Consider the following 19339-nt stretch of genomic DNA (forward strand, 5'->3'; position numbering starts at 1 on the left):
ATATATATATATATATATATATATATATATATATATTCAAAACCATTTAGCTTGATTTGAGAAATTGACAAAACAATATTATGGCATGGAGTCATTCATTGCTCCCCTGAGTACTGTCAACTATGATACCATTTCTGGCAGGAAAGACACCCGGGTCAGTGAAGCTCAGCTGAGACAAACACTATCATTCTTGGCATGCAATCCTGCAGCTCCGAGCTAATGAACTGAATCAGACAGAGCCTCCACAGGCCAGCTCTGGAGGATTCTCCAGTACAGCAATAACAAGTGGATCAGAGAAGCCTAGCGTACCTTGTTTTGCGCCACAAATGAATGGTTACATGCCGTGAGCACAGAGCTAGCATTGCACTAATCTGTGAGGCCCTAGGGACATATGTTTATTCATGTGACATTCGGTTTGGTTCACCCTCTGTTGCCATCGAACATTCCTTAAAAGACCCCACTACTGTAGACCTCCGCAGGTCAATGCATGCTGGCCATTGCAATAGGGTATGTTAAAAAATTCTGAATTTGAAGAAAGACCAGTGATGTGTCAGTCAAAGAACAAGAATGGTACCTTTATTGGGTTTGTGTGATAGAAAAAAAAAAACAACAGAAATGTCTCTTTATTCAGGTATCATTGTCCTGTCCTGGTAAGCCCAAATTGTTTGTGACAACAAAGGATGTGCAATAAAGGTATCACTCTTTTTGTTTTCTTTACTTCTCTTCAAAATCAAAGGGGGGGGGGGAGTTGGGTGTGTAAAATGCTGTATTTATTATTCATTTAGGGCAGGCAACAAGCAGCAAGGAAAAACAAAAACCCACCAAATCAAGTAAAAGTCCCTAGGGAGGAGGAAGTGGGAACAGGGGGACAAAATTCGAAAGGCACTTAGAAGGGATATTGTAATTGACCATGCACCTGCTGTTAGTTTGCATTCTCAAAGATCATGTGACTAGAGGGGATGCTGGGTACCTATGTCTCCGTGACGTGTACATCCTGAAGAGCTTCTGTTTATTACAAAGAAGCTTACTAGGAGTGAGGGGAGATAGAGGCCCACAATAAGAAAATGGATACCTTTACAAAGATCAACAGTAAAGCGGCTAATTAAGTAACAGTTTTTGGTTAGACATTCAGGGTTAAACAGAAACAAAACAGCTGGTACATAATTAAAGATGTTGTCACTGTTTCAGCTGTGTCTTCTTGTTGTACCTGTATATCCATATGGTTCAGTTAATTTGCCTCAACTACAAGAAACATATACTGTACAAAGTTCTTAAAATGCTTCGTAAAAACCGTACAAGTCAATTACAAACTCTAATTGAAATAATAGCTAGACAAGTACACCCTAAAGGTATGTGTTTAATTTAAAAAAAAAAATCTTTATACTTCTGTACCAGTACACTACCACAGCAGAAGTTTTTGGCAAGCTATTTAAAAAAGACATTTAGGTGCAAATTAGTCTACAGTGTTAAAATAGTAAACACAGTTTTATAAATGTGTTTAATTAAAGTTGACACCAAGGATTAGGGTTAAATTTTATTAGTAGCAAAGTCAACAGGGTTTAATTGTTATGCTTACATCGGAATTCTGCTTTATGAAAAGGGAAAACACAGTGCGTTTTTAATTAACATGGTTCAGTTGTAGTCTACAGTGAGGAACTGGGAGTTTTTGCTTGCCTGAGGAGGTTTGTATCAGTCGCTGATGAAAAGTGCATTTAACCACACTTCTTCACACAAAACAAAAGGTCCTAGCAAACCACCAGTGCTGATTTAATGAGTAATGTAAATAAACCACTAATGGAAAAAGTTAATCATCAAACTGCTACACAGACTGGACAGCATCATCACTGAAAGTGTACACAAACAAAGACAAATGATGAGGTTGTGCAGTTTAAATATGTTGGAGATGCAGGGACCTTGCTAGGTTCAGTGCTATCTAATATTTCATTATCTCATTTTAAAGGTTATGGCTCTGACAGCTGAAGCTCTGTTGGTGACCCCCCCACCCTTATTAAAGCCAAGTTCATAAACTTCTAATAACACATTCTGTCTGGCAGAGGCAGACTAAACAGTGGGAACAGTTCAAGATGTTCCAATTTTTTGTTTTTCCATTTCACGTTTGATTTGGGGTAAAAAGAGCCATTACAGAAGCTCCAGATGTGCATGTTTGCCATTCAGGGAAGTCACAGCTAGAAATGTTTTCCTTTCAAAATGGGTTATTCAGCAGATAAACGAATACAAGTAAGCAAGTTCACATACAAACTTTCAAGAGTACTGATGTTAATTTCAAGTGAGGGGACATCTAACACTAATTACATTTGCCTCATTTTCACCTTACGTAAAACAAAATAACTAATAAAGACAATCACAGAATCCAAAAATAAAATTGTAATGATTCCAGGAAATGGAAATGTAACAAACCTGCTAGAAGTCTCCCCTTGGTCTTTCCTTCAGTTAGAAAACAAAAGAAAAGGAACACAGTTAAACCAATGAACTATTATAAACATTGCCACAAAAAACAGGTAAAAAAACCCAAACAAATACAACACAATAAGTGTATATTGAGACGTCACCGTCAATATATTCATTTGTTACTGTTATACATGAAGAAACATGTCTAAAAAACAACAAGAAAAAAACACCATCAAGCACAAAACCTCCAAGCAAGCAAGAGAGGAGGATCCATGAGCATTCACAGAAAACCATTCATATAGTTAGCTCAGCAAGACATACTGCAACAATGCACAACAAACACGGAGCAGACATGCACATTATGCACAGTACATACCAAGGCAGACTGACTGAGCTGGGAAAGCTTTGATGGAAGGGACAGAAATAATGAAGAATCTACAAATTTAGTTTTTTAAATATCTGGAAGGTGAAAACGAAATATTTCCTTCCAATATTACTCAAGATTTTTTAAAACAGCAGTGGTATGATCTTTTTTTTTTTTTTTTTTTTTTTTTTTTAGATATTAGTTTTATTTTAAATCTGTTTGTTGCTTGGTCTATGTATTTTTCAGCAGATGGTACACCCAATATTTCCAGGCTCCACCAGTACCTGTCCTACATCCGTCCTACAGTGATACTAACAGTATCTTTCAACTGTGAATTTATTAATCTAAAATCGGTCTCGCTAAAAGAAAAAAGGTTAGTGTAAACCTTTTGGGTGGGAGATATGCGGACTGCAATGTGTTTCTGTCAACATCACTATATCGTGCTTCAGGGATTCCTTGTTGAAGAACCATTTAATTGAAACACTTTGCATTTGACAGGGACAATGTTTCGTTCTACAGTTACATGGAAAAGAATGTTGTCAGCACTCTCAATCCGCTGAGTTCATTAAGAGGAGGCAATGTCTATCTATGCGCTCTGTTACACCAGGCCTGCTAGAAGATCTTTGCTTACATTGGACATTATTACCTGTACAAAAGCCCCAGAGGCAGGCATGTCATTTGGCTGGTGTCAAGCTATATCCTGTGAAATGCTCTGTACACTGTGTGTAGGGCCAATGTAGGAGCTTTGAGCAAATATTATGGACTCATGATATAGTTTGTCAGAATGGGAGCCTGGACAATATTGGACTGTTTGATGGCTGTGACCCTTTTTAATAGAAAATGTTCCAACCCCCCCCCCCCCCAAAAAAAAAAAAAACAACAACAACAAAAAAAAAGAAGAGGAATAGAGCTACACAGAGAGAGAGAGAGAGAGAGAGAGAGAGAGAGAGAGAGAGAGAGAGAGAGAGAGACAGATCAAACGTAAATACCAGTTATTCAAAAGCTACAGGAACACAGACACCAAGTACAACACCAGCTGCCATATTTGTACCTACTTTGTAGGGCTGCAGATATGCAAGGCCTTCAAATGAGGCTTCCAGGTAGCAATGGAAACCGAGTTCTCATCAGCCGCATAACTACGCCATACACACTACGTGCAGGATATTCAAAACAAAAAAAAAAAAAGAACAAGGCCAGAGGGAGCAGGGATAAAAAAAAAAAAACAAAAATGGAAAAGCAGATTAGTAAAAACCAATACAAGTCATAGCTTTATCATCATTCATAGCATTGATACATGCCTGAGTGGAGGGAGAACACTCTCATAGTATCGCCAAGTGGCATTCAGGTACGTTCGGCTGGCATCGGTGGAGTAAAACCGCCAAACAGTCTGGTACAGGAGGAGAGATACAAAAGGCACAAAGGAACCACAACACATGAAGCACATTGGCAAAACAAGATTGTCACACATTTGCTTGCTTTTAAAAAAAAAAAGTTAATTAAAGAATGGAGGAAAAATGTTTTGAACAATTGGCCCGTAGTTTCTGAGAAAAAAAAAAAAACACAATACAGTTTTTGCCACCAGCAGGAACAATACAGCAGAAGGGAGACATGGCTGGAAAGAATGGTGGAAAAAATAAAATGTGATTAGCTTACAGTGTGGAGCTCTGTGTTACCTTTCTCGGTCAAAGTTTCTTAAGCAGCTCCATTAAAACACACTTAACCTTCTTTTCTGGTAAAGAAAATACATCTTGTCTCTAAAAGTGAAGTGTAAGCCTGGGGGATATCATATCTCGAAATTCTTTCCATTAAAAGGTCATACAATATTTTGTTGAATGTTATCTTTGGATGGACTCAAAACTGCTACACGGTAACAAATGCTTAAGTTTCAAATTCTTATTCGCTTATAAACATGCGTAATGGTTGCAGCACAGGAAATATGAACTATTAACATATGGCATGGTTAGATTTCAAATCTTTGGGAATGGAAATAATTATCTTCCTACACACCTGGCACTGCGGTGGTCTGTACAAAGGACACAAGGTCACAGGGTTTTTCTACCTTGTAGACCAGGTTGGGATCAGCAACAACCTTGGTGTCCTGTTGATATGAAAGATGGTTCCTGCTAACACTGAAGCTGACGTGCCTCATTGCGTAACTGTCTGATTACACTGCTGCACTAAATTTAGACACACGTTTTGATGACTTGTCTCCTTTGTCAGGGTATTTTGTGTTACATAAAGTACTTCTGTATATTTACAATGAATGAATATTTTTTCAGTTGCAGAACTCATTACAATCTAATGTTCTTTAGTTAAAATTACACAACTAGCATTACACAGTAGAAATTAGTTACAAAGTGATAGGGGAGGGGGTCTATTTTCATTATCTAAACAGTGGAATATATTATCGCCACCCTAAAATGTATAAAACTGTTATTTTGCTGAGCTTATTTCACTGTGTTTTTATTGTATATAAATCAATAAATCAACCCTGAGGGAAAATACCAGCGTTTAGACCCAAAAATCTTTTATGCTGAAAAATGTAAAAAGTGTGTCTCAAAATCAAAGCTACACAATCTGCATCATTTATTCCTCTTAGTTTTGCATTTGATTTCCAGATTATTCCTTCAGCTTTTTTCAATGGAAAGTACTTTGCAAATCTTAGAGGCTTTATTGTAAACGTCTTGCTTTGTAAATGAACGTGAGCAGGGAGTGCCGCTGCCTTCTACTAACCCTGGCATTTTATGATTGATTCACATTTCCCGAGTCATTTACAAGACTGGGACTGGAGAAAACGAGGAGCAACACTATCTACACTACCTAGTCTGGCCTTTGAAAACCTGTATATTAATCTCAGGTGAAGACAGCATGAATCCTGCAGCCAAACTAGATGGAACAGATATTGGAGATCAACAGGGGGTTACCAATTGAGCCAAAGTAACAGGGTTATCACTCACAGGTTTTTAGAAAAAAAACACAGCTGACTGAAAGCTACAAAGTGTGAGGCTATTAATTACACTTTGCTGACAATCAAAATGTTTTGTGTCAGTTTGGCTCAATTCATGTGGGAAAAACATAGAAACTACAAAATTGGCTTACTATAATGTGTATATATATATATATATATATATATATATATATATATATATATATATATATATATATATATATATATATATATATATATATATATATATATATATATATATATATATATATATATATATACATACATATATATATACACACACACACACACACACACAATGATAAATTAAACAAGAACATCTCCCTCATTAGAACAAGCACAAACGCATGGTATGCAATGATAAATTATTGTAAAAGAAGATAAAGTTAGAGCAGAACTGTTTTCAGGATTTTCATAGGAAAGATGTGATATTTTCACTTACCTGAATCAAGCTGGCTGCTGGGTTTCGTCTTTTTTCAAAATGTTTCTGTCGATGCTGCTCCTGAACCTTTAAAGCAAACCCTGAGCCCAGAATACCCTGTGTAATAAATAAATAAATAAATCAAAATCAATTTATTCATCCATTATCTGTAACAGCTTAATCCTATAGAGGGTCGCGGTGAGCTGGACCCTAACCCGGCAGACACAGGGTGCAAGGCAGGACTACACCCTGGATGGGATGCCAGTAATTATACTATAGGCTTTTAAAAAGTATGTTGCTTCAAAAGTAATTGTAACTACATTTCCCTTAAACTTCTGTGTTGTTTGCAGTGATTCTCTTTTCTGCTGCTCCAATATTAAGGTATTACCAGCTTTTTTTAGAAGTCTGACTTTACCTGGCTTTGAGCTAGAGATCGAAATGGCCAGCACTGAACAGCCTCCTAATTCCATTCAAATCATGTGACAAAGTGACCGTTCAACTGTCTGCCTGCTGTCTGTCTCGGTGCGGCTGGCAGAGTTGAAAGATCATTTTGTCACATGATTTGAATGGAAAAAGAAGGATGTTCAATGACGGAATTTTGAATTCTCCAGACAAGCTCAAAGCAGCTCAAATCCAGAGTTTAAAATATAATAGCTCAAAATTGGAAGAACATAACCCAGACCCACTCAGCATGATCTAATTCAAATAGTATGGGAATGGAAAATGAAAATAAAAATTACACTGAAATGTATTTACACCTAACTTGACCTACAAGGTCCACCTACAAACTAGAATACATTCACCCAGAGTTGTGTGCATCTCTTGGCTTATTAAGCTATCACTGAGGCAGTTTTTAGATACAAATGTGAGGGCAGCCTTTCTTAAAACAGAACAAAAATGCAATCATTATTTTTGTCCAATAAAAACCATCATAAATAAACAAGAAAATAAACAACATTCACTATTACATCAGTTTGTTTTCACAACCCGCCACTCTTATTCCTGGCAGCTGACTAATTAGTGATTCTACAGGATATTTGGTTTATTTGCCATTTCCTTTGTGACCCTGTCATTAATCATTAATCTCTGAGGAGGCACCACACTTCTCTAGGCTTCAATCATCAATGCTAATGGGCATTGTTCTCAACAGAGCACGGCACAGGTCATGTTTTACAGTGCGTTTCCTTTGCAAACAACCATTTGAATCACTCTGAAAACCGAGGGAGGTTTTTTTAGTACTGGCTAGAAAGCTATAAAGCAGTACTGATTCAGAAGAATACACTGACAGACACGTGCAACTGTCGCTTTTACCAGCAGGATTCGCTATTACGCCATGGCGCTTGTGCAGCAATATAAATATAATAAGCCTGGGTATAAAATAAAAAAGGAAATCAAAGAGAAATATTTTAAAGCACCAGCCTCAGTTATTTTGCACTTAACTAAGATAATTCATTGTATTTTGTGCACTCTTGAGGTTTTGTTTATCATTTTGAAAACTTGGAATGTTCATCTTTTCTGATAATCACTGTCCTCAGGCTGGAATGACATAATCTCCTAAAAATCACGAAACAGATTCTTACAGCAGGCAGTGCAAAGAAGGAGATCCCAAGGAGAGCAAACCCTGCAGACAGCAGTCTTCCCATCCACGTGTGGGGAGTCTTGTCACCATACCCTATCGTGGTGAGTGTAATCTGAAAACGGGTTGAAGTAAAGTTAAAGAAAATTCAAAACAACGAGTTATCTTCCTCTACTTTTTGTGAGTCATGTTATTGTATAACAACTTAAACTTTTTTTTTCTCATTATAATTCCTGTGAGCCGAAAGGAAATAAGCGGCAGGCCTTCCTGGTAACATGTGGAGGTGTTTTAATCACTGCACTGATAAAGGAACCTGCAGTTTACTTGACTTTATTTTCCTATAAGTTTGACCTTATTTTGATTTAGTGCCTTGATTTCAGCTTCTGACCATGACGTCACACGATCTCACCATTTTAAAACATAAGCCTCAAAAATTGTATAGAGTGAAGCTGTATTAACAATCATTCTCAACTTCTTCGGGCATTTGTACTGCTTTTATTCTTTAGCATCTGTACTGTGTGCTATAAGGAAAGTAGGTTTATAGTATGCAGTGTAAATTTACATAACGTGCAATTAAATAAATAATTTACGCTTTCAGATTTTAGTTTTGTGCAACCAATATGCTGGTCATCAATAAAAACAAAAGGATGATAGACTTTTCTTGGCTTTTAAACTGACTCCTGTTCTCTTTTTTTTGGCTGTCAAATAAAACAAAAGCAAGTAAAAAAAAAAAACAGCTTTTTCTTATTCCAACAGTGCTGAACGTTGTTGGCTCTGGAAAACCAAACTTTCAAAGCTATGTTTGAAATGGCTTTTTTTTTGTCCGGAATTGCTGCTAATTTCCTCTGTGTGGCAGGTCTGTTTTCTGTTGATAAAAATAAAGCAGAGGAACGCCCCAACAGGGTCTCCCACAATAAAAATCTGTGCTTCTGTGCATGGAGTGCAGGCAGCAGGCAGCAAGAGACATACTACTTTCAGGCTAATTTTGTGAGACCGAACAGATTGGACAGACCTGGCAAAACCACGCCACCTTCCTCCTCTGGAGTGCGTACAGTCCGGTCTGCTCAAAGAGCAGTTCCAAAGACACATTCTAGTTCCACAAAGCCTGTTTGTCTAACAAAATTCCACCATTAGTTGGCAGTCAACGACCAGTGCTCCTGCAGTCCAGGCTGGGGCGTGGTTTCCTTAACATGACGCCCTGTCCAAAAAACCTTTCGCATAGTTCATGATTTTAAAGCAATGGTATTACAGTAGTAAAGCCTGCATTTTTAGTTACCTGGACTAAGCAGTTTGCCCAGACCAGCCAGCAAATGAAAGAGGCGCCATTTGTCTTAAACTGCGACCAGTTTTCAATGAGCAGTTTATTCTTCATTCACTGTATATGTATATGTATATTTTATTTAATGGAAAGATACTTTTAAACCTGACAAATTTTGGAGAGACATTTTTATATTTTAAACATTTAAAAAAAACGACTTAGTCCGAGAGGCACCAATATAAAGCAGTCGTGTAAATGTTTGCAGACCTGTCTGATGTCTAGAATAATGTTTTCATGTTTCCAAGGAGATATAATAAAGCAGGGATTATGAAGTTCAGATGATCTATGGAAAATGAATATAGCACTAACTGCCTGTGTAAATGTTTAGAAAGTACAAGGATCTGCCCTGTTGATGGGTAAACAAAAGTCCTGTATTTCAATGAGAAATACAGCAGCTTGTTTATTTTGCAGAATTCACTTACCGTGCCCCACCACAGAGCGTCTGCGTAGGTAGAAAACTGTGTGTTGGCGTCTTTTTCCACAAGGTAGACGAGAAATGATGAAAATATGAGAACTAGAAATCCAATATACCAAGCTGTGACTAGCTCCTGCAAAGAGAGAACATTTGTGTGACCAAGTTTCCCTTGCGGGATCTGTAAAGCAGTCCTACAGCCCTGCACTCGTGTATACAGGAAAACATTATGGTCATACTGGTATTAGTTCCAGCAGCTTGAGTTGTTAGAATTAGATTCTGGGATCAAACATCACATCCTCTCTTCCCCTCTCCATTTGATCCCATTATACTGTGTACTATACGTGTTATTTGCAACATGCACAGTTTACTCTAGTTTTTAATAGACTGTGTAATGCATTTGTGTTTTTGTGGTTGCGTCTCAGGGTGCGGTACCAATTGAATGAGATGACCGCAAGCTCAGGGGAGCAATACAGTACAAAATGATTTCACCTGCTATTGTTTACCTTCCAAGCTGGGGTCAATTCAATTGAGCTAAATGGTCAGAGATTCTCAAAAAGGAGTTATTGATCAATGGAACAGACTCCCCCTATAGCACCCTTAGTGGCTAATACTGTCATTGTGTTGCATGGCAATATCAATTTGCTCAAAAACTCAAATGGAAATGTACTGTACATGAGCAGGTTACAGACAAAGTGGGTTGTCTTAATTTTTTAATTCAGTATATTGTAGGTAAGTCATCAATGTTAATGCATCTGACAGGACATCTGGTCTCTTATTTTCCACTGTGGGCAAATTATAGGCAAATTGCCCACTGCAAAGTAAATGCATGATGTGGGCAATTTGCCTGCAGTGGAAAATCGAGCACTTAATATATAAAATTACTTAAAATATCAATTCTCCTCCATTAAAATTAAGCACATCAGCATTGCATGGCTCACGGTAATGGGTTGGCGACCCTGTCAGTTCCAGAGCTTACTGCACTTGACTGCTGAGGAGCTGCACTCTGAAACACGGCACTCATTTGTCTTGAGCCCTTGTATCTGTTCTTTCTAACATATCACCGGACCACACAGAACTGAGGATGGCAGCCAACTCTTTTTAAACACACAGGCTATGACAATAAAACTCAGGTAAGACTATAAAGGGTACTTAGACTTTTAAAAGACAAATAAACAATATGAAAGGATTTTAAAAATGTGTTTTCACAAGCTGCTTGGATCAACTTAGTAACATAAAAGGGTGTTAAATGTGAAGCTGCAAAACCTTTTGTTACTAAACAGTAAAAAAAAAAAAAGTCATTAAATGAATGGCATTTCTGCAGTTTTAGACTCTTTTGATCAAGTGGTGGTATGATTTGGTGGGTTTCACTGAAAAGTGTTTATTAAAACAGGGAAATGCTTTTGTGCATAAATCGCTGTAACCGTGTTGGACAGAATCAACCTCATACAGTTGTAATGGAAAGCTTCTTCCTAAAACAGGATCCCCTGTGGCTGTGTGAACCCACCTTGCTGTGAGCATAAACAACAGAGCCCAGGAGTTTCCAGGTGCCCCCTCTCCTGTCCATGCGCACCATGCGGAGGATCTGCAGGAAGCGAAGGCTCCTCAGTGCTGATGTCGCGAAAATGTTGCCCTGACTCCCAGCAGAGACCACAGCCACAGAGGCGATGAGAACAATGATATCTAGGAGACACAAAGAGGAGTGATGGGATGGATCCACAATCTGCCAGAGCAGTGGATAGGGGCAGAGTGCTGGAGCACTTGCATGGAGCTCTGTCACTTTTTTTTTTAACAAGGCCAGTTATTTTGGACATGTTGCTGATTTTTTTAAAACCATGCTGTGTAGCAAAAAAAACAAAACAAGCTGCTTAAAATTGAGTTTTCATCTTTTTCTTTCTTTCAGTTGCCTAGCTTTAAGTTCAGATACATTGTGGACTGCTATCAGACCGGTCTTTGAATCCCTCAATTCAGAAGGCCAAGTGATGTGCTGACCTTTTTTTAACTATGAACTACAAGGCCTAACTGCACTTCAAACCCAGTTAGTGGCCACCAGTATTTATTATTTAGTGAAAGAACTGGGTGTATTTATAGCAGAAGCAGGTAGGACTTTAATAGCATGGTAATAACCAATGTTTCCCGCTGTTGCATGGTAACTGTTAGAATAAGTGTGTAATTACACAGAAACGGTCTATTACCATGGGATTGTATCAGGTAACACAATGTTGTTCACAAAGTAATTTGCCTGTATAATAAGACATTCGTTACTCTAGAAGAACAGTTATTACACTGTAATTACATGGATATTCAGGTGCTAACCAGAAGCTGTACATTAGTGCTTAAAAATACACAAAATTGTCTGGGAGTGAAGTATTTATCATGTACAGAATGAGGAGTTTCTTTGTCAGGTCAAGCGGTCAACCTGCATTCACACTTCCTTTATACACCATCTCTCTCTGACCAGATGCAGAATGACAGTGTCTGTGAACAGCTTTATTAAAGAGTGGGGCTACTTACACTGCAGAACTGAGATAAGACAGATGTCGACAGCCACACAGATTAAAGAATACTAGTACTGTAAATGTCGAGCACTGGTTTCACTGCAGTTTGTTAATGCTATTTGTTTGGCTGTTTCAAAGTGTAAAGAAATAGGTAGCGTTTGCTACACTTGGTTAAGTATTGAATCTAGGAATAGATGCAGCATTCTATAAACAGAATCAGGGCTTCCCAGTTAAAAACCACAAACGTCTGTTTTGAATTTCAACTTGGAAGTATTGGGCAGGACGGTTGTATACTTAGTACGCTGAGCTGCTACTGTGCCACACATATAGCCAAAAAAGCTCACCAGAGTGATATATGCAGAGACACACAATGCTAATTAGTAATCAACTACATTAGCAAACCTGTAAGGAGAACTGTAAACACCTCATGCAACAGACTCTGGTCAAAGAGTGTGATGTCATTTTTAATTTCTTTGAAATTTTAGTGTGTCTCTGAATGTAGCTGTGTATCATAAATGCCTCTAACCCAGGGCTTCCCAACCCTCGTCCTGGGACCCCCTGTGTCTTCTGGTTTTCATTCCAACTGAGCTCTCAAATACTTATCTAAATTGAACTAATAATTTGCTTAATTAGACCCTTTTAATTGTTCTCAGCTCCTAAAATGTTGCAGAGTTCAAGTTACTTATAAAATGTTATAGCGAACTTGAAATCTGCTACTGTTTAAGTCTACATTCACACTGTGTCCGTTTCAAACAGACTTGGTCTGGTTCGTTTAGTTTGAAACAATGAAACAACGTATCATTGTGCTTGCTGTTCAGACTTATCTGCGAGCAAAGGGACGGAGTTCGTTTGGATGTCAGCTGAAGTTTTTTTTTTTTTTTTGGTCCTTTTCCTTTTTTTTCAGGACCGGGTTTGTTTGTGTTCACAATGCAGTTGCAAGAGCACTCGTTTCATTTAAGGTCTGTGAACCGGATGTTTACAAAACACTGCAAAGCACATTGAAAGATGGCAGCTATTGATATATTGCTCCAGTTTTTAATACAGCATGTTGTAGACTCTTACATATTGTTGTGGAAGAAAACACTGGGGGAGCACTTCAATAATTTAATTTATACATTTCTTGAACGTCTACAGTAGGAGAATAATGCAGTTTATGCAATTCTGCACGGTTCTCCTACTGTCGGCATTAAACAAAATAATTAGGGAAAATAATTAATATATTAGTCTATTTTTGAGTTTTGTCCAGTTCTGCTTGGATTTTGGTGTCTGACCAAATTTCTATCAGAGCTTCAGTTTCTCGAAATGTCCATGTAGTTTAGGGTGAAAAATTGGGACTTTGTTTTTCTTCAATTCATTGATGCTGTAGCAACTCTGAAGCCATATAACAGTGATAACACAATGCTGGTTTACAAATTTAACATTGGGTGAATGTATTGCAGATAATAACAACTTTTATTTTCTTTACATTGTCATCTTTTCAAAACATGTCAAATGTACAAAAAGCCAGATTAAAAAAAAAAAAAAAAAAAAAAAAAACAGATCAGCTATTACCATTTAAACATGTGATACACACATAATCAGAATGATTAAATAATAATCCATGACATTGTTTCTTTTGTTTTTGAATAGCGCTAACACAGAGCCTAATTCATTACTCTGCTATTAACTTGCTCAGCACACTGGTACAGTTTTGCACTTAAAAAACGTAATTAAATACCAACGCAAAAGCGGGATGATTACAATTTTACTGTTTCCGACTGGGACAAAAATGAATACTGAAAACTGTGACAATTCCAGTTTTCCCGGCATCCCTGGTAACCTAACGTAGTTCCCCCGAGACATTTTGTTTTTCACTGTACTTGCTTCCTCAGATTATGAACTAAACTACACGCAAAATGTTTACTTCCAAGTCCGGTTACCTTGTATAGTTTGTTTCCTATGTGCAAAAGTCCAGCAGTTGTTCACACTGACATTTAGCAAGAGAACCAGATTGCGTTTGCCAAACGGACTGAGACCACCTCTTTAGGTGGACTCGATACAGTTAGTTTCCCAAGCAGACTTTACTTTTCACCCTTATACCAAACTGTAAAAAGGTCCAATTTAACAAATTATTAGTCTGATTAATAATAATCTTCATTTTTATATAGCGCCTTTCATAGTGGACCACCATCACAAAGCACTTTACAAGAGACAAGACTAAGGGGTTGGAACTATACATCAGTTATAGAGTCACTTACAAGAACATCTCACCCAAAACATAGAGCACAAAGAAGTTAAGTGATTTGCACAGGGTCACACAATGAGTCAATGGCTGAGCTTGGATTTGAACCAGGGACCTTCTGGTTACAAGCCCATTTCTTTAAACGCTGGACCACACAGCCTCCTCTGAAACTTAAGGATTTAGTTAAGTAATTGAGAGCTCAGTTTGAATGAAAACCAGAAGACGGGGGTCGGAAAGGGTTGGAAAGCCCTGCTCTAAGTAATTGCTGCACTTCCATCCCAAGGAATCTGAGCACAGCACTAGCACGAAGCAGGTTGCAATAAATCAACGCCTGATGTATTAAGTTTCTGCCAAAATGTCTGCAGGAAATTCTTTGGTCACAAGGATTTATTTGATCCTGCCGATGGCAGATGCCCCTCCAACCCAACAATAAAAAACAACTCTGCCATATCTTCATCTGAGACACATGTGCAAGTTTTGTACCAAGAACCACAAGTAATCTAAGATTCTATTCGGAACTGATGGTGTGTTCTGTTCTCTAGGGCAGGGATATTTTCAAGGCAGTGTGGTTCTCATAATAGTGAGCTGTTTATATGCAAGGATCATTAAATCTTTCAATAAAGCATTTTGAGAGAAAGTGAAGGGAATATGAGCTTTCTCTGGCTTCTATGCTAGGGAAATGAAACACTGGGCAAGATACGTGGTTTATTGAATTTTTAAATTGACAAATAAATAGGGAATTCCAAGAAGAGAGGTGTTGGGAACATATTCAATACCACCTAGTGTATAAAAGAATGCAGTAATGTATACTGTGATTATGCACTTATACTGTGCACTGTAACCTTGGTACATTTTTTATCCTGAATAAATTCTTTAAATAAAATTCAACATAATTGACGGGGTAGTCTAAACATTGCACTACAGACAGCTTAGTAGTCAACTCAGAAACATACATTCAAGAGAACTGAAATTAAACTGACTCTCAGCTTCAGTGCATTGTTAAATCCTCAAAAAGCATTAAAGCTGAAGTAGCTTTCAATTATGATTATTATTTGGCTTACCTTTCCTTGCATTTGTATGATATTTGCAATGAAGTTGCTCCAATATTGAGCTCTTATGATTTGTCTCTATATCGGTCTTTACCTGTCTGCGAGTTTTTCTGTTCAATCCTAAGTGCCTAGGATTGAACAGACTTCTTCATTCCACTAAAATCATGTGACAAAACAGCTCTTCTACTTGTCTGGTCTCATGCTGGTCAGTTAGAATTGTCCAGAGACAAGCCGGAAGCAAGTTCAAAGCCAAGTAAAGGCAGAGATAGTGAAAACATTAGAATAATGAAACACTGGAACAGAAGAATCCAGAAACAATGATCTAAAACATAATTTGCAGTTAAAATTGAAATTGCAGGGTACATTTTTTCCCACAATTCTGGAGGAAACTGTTCATAATTAAACATGTCAGCCTCTACAAGCAAAGTTAACTGGCCTACAAATAACATTTTCAGGGGTGAGCTCTTTAGTTTAGGGACCTGTTGTTATAAGTAGTTATAGACAATCTACAAACAAAGATTAATTGTGCTAGTAACAGTGATAGATTATTATTAGAATTAATGCTGGATAGCAATACGGCAGTAATGTGTTATACAAATGTTAATATCTAACTAGCTACAGAATCTTATTCATATTATTATTATTATTACATTATGATTACATAGTGCATATAACAAGGGGTTCACATAACTACGCATGTGAACCAATAAAGAAAAATGCAGACTTGTTCTTTATGACACAAAGGCGTACCGTCAGCAGATTTTTAACAGGAAAACATTTTTCATGAAGGCAGTGAGGGCATACTTGCAAGGTGAGCCTCATACTGGCCTAACTTGTGGATTTTTCTTGGAGACTCAGGGTCTCTAGGCTCTGTCAATGATCTCTGGGTGGGTTCCAATTTGACTAGTCCTTCCCTGCTAGAGCTGTCATTGGCTGCTTCAAGTTTTTATTAAAAAAATGGAGTGTGATAGGTGGAACCTCTAGTTCATGAGAGCAATACTTTTCTTTTAATGGGCACTTGAACCAACCAATGACAGCAGGGATCTCTGTTAAGCCGTCCATTCAGAGAAGAGAGATGCAGTTACGGGAGTGGCATTCTGAATGCTCATTGGTGCTTTGCTTCCCAAACTCAGCGAGTCAATGTTTGAAAGCTGTTACATTTATATGGGAATTAAAAAAAAGACATTTACATAACCATTTTACTTCAAATAATATATTTTTTGTCCCCAGTTACATCCTTCTATGAGTACTGTTGTCCCATCAAGCTAACATGTTCAACAAACCCAATAAAGAGACAAAGTGTTTGGGTTTTTGCTTTTGAATCCTCAGGGCAGCAATAGGTTGATAGGATGTTGAAATAAATAGAGAATGTGCAATGATTTGTTAAAAATTGTAATAACCAGCAATCCGGACTCCTACTTTCCTACATTCAGAAATTATGGTCTCTGATGCTGCCATCCCAATTGTTTGAACTATCAGGAGGATGGGGTGGAGCTAGACAGCGACTTGGATGATGACCCCTAATTTTGGTGAGTACCGAACCATTTCTGCTGTTACTCACGTGTGATCCTAATGTTAAGTGTTATGTGAACCCCTGCATATAACTGATCCTGAAACTAAAGAGTTATCAATACTTTTTGGATAACATAACAGGATAAAGCAAACATGAGTGTGGCATTCCTAGGAAGAAGAAGTCCATATCACCCAAGCTGTTTAAAAATGCTTATCCATGTGTTTGAATGGAACAATCCACAGAGACACATATTTAGTGTCAATTATAGAGTTAGGAATACAGTAGAAGATGAGTCAATGGTTAAGAAAAAAAAATAGCAATAAAAAAGGGTTTTGAAAAAGCTAAAAGAAAAATGATTCATTTTGCCCATATAATTACGCAGTGCTGTACAGTATACTCAATAAAAAAAAAGATCAGGAGCCTCAAACAATGGCACTTGAAACAGTGCTCCAAGTCTCCTTGTACCGCAAGTCTAAGCCAGGTTATTATGAAGCTTAGCGAAAAAAAGCTCCAGAACCTCTGAAATGATTAGATAAGGGCTGCTACCATGTGTAGAAGCTAATTTGGACCCATTGTCCATCTGAAAAGTCTGACTCAGTCACACCTGGCACACTGTTTAAAGAGGATGAATATAAACATCACTGGTGCATTGTCTAGTGCATTTTGCTTGTAATTAATTTGATTTAGACTGGAGCTAGCATTTGCTAGCACTGAGGGTGTGTATTTTTGGATTTGGCATTTAAAAAACAGCTACTCTGTGGCATTTGTATTATTATAAATCCCATCCAAACTAAGTTCCAATTTGTATTAATTATAATAGTATCGATACAGAAAACTTTAATCACCATAAAGGGAATGTGGAAGGGTGTGGGTATTCACTGACACGGGATGATTTATTTTAGTCCACAGATGGCGCTGTTGTCTGTGCCCTGAGTACCGACAACAGTAAATCAGGTCCACGATAACACCAATAACGGTACAGTCTGTTGCTTCGGCACTCACAGGTGCTCAAAAGAATAATGAAAACCAAAGGCGAAAGAGCAAGGGAAAATAAAACACAGTAATAAAACTACAAAACAAAGGGCTGCTTATGCAGTACCCCCACTGCCGCTGTGCCGGTCAGCGTGGGTCTCCATCCTACGCTTCACTGTGCACTATACACTGGGGTGGCCAAGGTTCCTCTATCAATACACATGTCCCACGTATGTATTCATATATTTTAATAGTCGGTTTATTGCAGGCTGGCTGTCTTCCTCAGCTGTGCTTGTCTGGTTTTGGTCACTCGTTCCAACCACTGGCGTTCCTGCCTGGTCTATGTTTACACTGGCCTTCTCCGCTGGCGTCTCTGTGTATTCGACACGAATGCACAACCAAGCGCAGTATATAGGCTGAGCAATCCCCTAAGGCCCGCCTCTCAGCCACTCGGAGAGAGGGAAAGCCCACACACCCTCTTCCCCATCTCTCCATGTCATCACCATGACTGACAGGCGGATCTTACGGGGATGCTGCCCTCATCCTGCAGTACCATGCATGTGCCAGACAGTCAGCACAAATCTCCCTGTTACAGGGAAGAAGAAACAACCAGCGATACTGGGGATGGTGTAATATTAATCACCCTTTTTAGCTTTTTATACTGTATATAAAGGAATGCTTTAATTCTTTCACATTTGCCTACATCTAAAAGGGATCACTTGATATTTTGAAGCCTAAAATCAACACAAGTGCAGATTTGGCAAATTCTAGCTTCTCCTACACCTGTCTGATTTTCTGTGCCACAGTAAGTAAGTTATCAGTGTTTTGTACAGAATGTAAATAAAGTAGACCCTGAGCCTTTGGAGATTACAGGCTAATGTAAATCAATCAAAAGCTTAAGAACAATCTGAGTTTAGGGCCAAGGAATCATTGATGTGACACTCACAGATTCAAAAGACAAGAATCCGGGCTTCACAATGTACTTACCTATGACACAAAATGGTTTTCTTGCAAAGCGAAGCCGGCCCTGCCATCCCCTGTACCGGCAACAGCAGCCCGCGGACCAGATCCTGATGATATACTCCAAGCCAAACACCACGATCATGATGAACTCCTACAATTAGAAAGAAAAGACAGTCAGTTCAAATGATATGTTTCTCTGTTCTTCTTCTACAACCACATCTCTACGTTACACTTGCCCAAAGCCCTGTATATTTTGTTTTAAGAGTGGGTTGTAAACACTCATTGGCCTTCATAAACACTATCCAGATGAATGGGGCTAGTGTGCTCAACTGGAAATGTTTTTAGTACAATTTTGCGAACCTGTGTTTAGAGGAAAAACTTGCCTTTTATTATGCTATTTAGTCTGACTACAGGTATTTTATTATACTGATTATTTTTAACTGAAGAAATGCATTTAGAACAAAGAAAAATATGACTTATTTTCAGAACATGCTCAGCTTCAAACTTATCCTGTCTCAAACATCTTTTTGAAGAACACATCTGAAGGCTGGCTATTTTACTACATTTATAAATAACAGCCGTCAGCAGGGATGGTGGTGGGGGATGTTAAAAGCTTGACTTCCTATTAAAGTCAAGTCGGGATTAGAACTGGAGT

The 19339-nt window shown here is 38.1% G+C and overlaps 1 protein-coding gene across 2 annotated transcripts in view; it reads right to left on the reverse strand.

Annotated features, from left to right (window-relative positions):
* Nucleotides 1-19339, reverse strand: part of LOC121316826 (potassium voltage-gated channel subfamily KQT member 5-like) — a 169463-nt gene that overhangs the window by 21062 nt on the left and 129062 nt on the right. Inside the window, exons 3-10 of one of the 2 annotated variants that reach the window (XM_041252053.1) lie at nucleotides 18709-18835; nucleotides 10976-11151; nucleotides 9479-9604; nucleotides 7743-7853; nucleotides 6184-6279; nucleotides 3829-3923; nucleotides 2419-2445; nucleotides 971-1027 (exon numbers count right to left, since the gene is read on the reverse strand). In XM_041252053.1, coding sequence (XP_041107987.1) covers nucleotides 971-1027; nucleotides 2419-2445; nucleotides 3829-3923; nucleotides 6184-6279; nucleotides 7743-7853; nucleotides 9479-9604; nucleotides 10976-11151; nucleotides 18709-18835 — 815 coding nt within the window. The remainder of the gene's footprint in view (nucleotides 1-970; nucleotides 1028-2418; nucleotides 2446-3828; nucleotides 3924-6183; nucleotides 6280-7742; nucleotides 7854-9478; nucleotides 9605-10975; nucleotides 11152-18708; nucleotides 18836-19339) is intronic. The other variant, XM_041252052.1, reaches the window with a different exon arrangement.

The sequence above is a fragment of the Polyodon spathula genome, chromosome 6 (genome assembly GCF_017654505.1).
Source record: "Polyodon spathula isolate WHYD16114869_AA chromosome 6, ASM1765450v1, whole genome shotgun sequence".
NCBI classification, from domain to species: Eukaryota; Metazoa; Chordata; class Actinopteri; order Acipenseriformes; family Polyodontidae; genus Polyodon; species Polyodon spathula.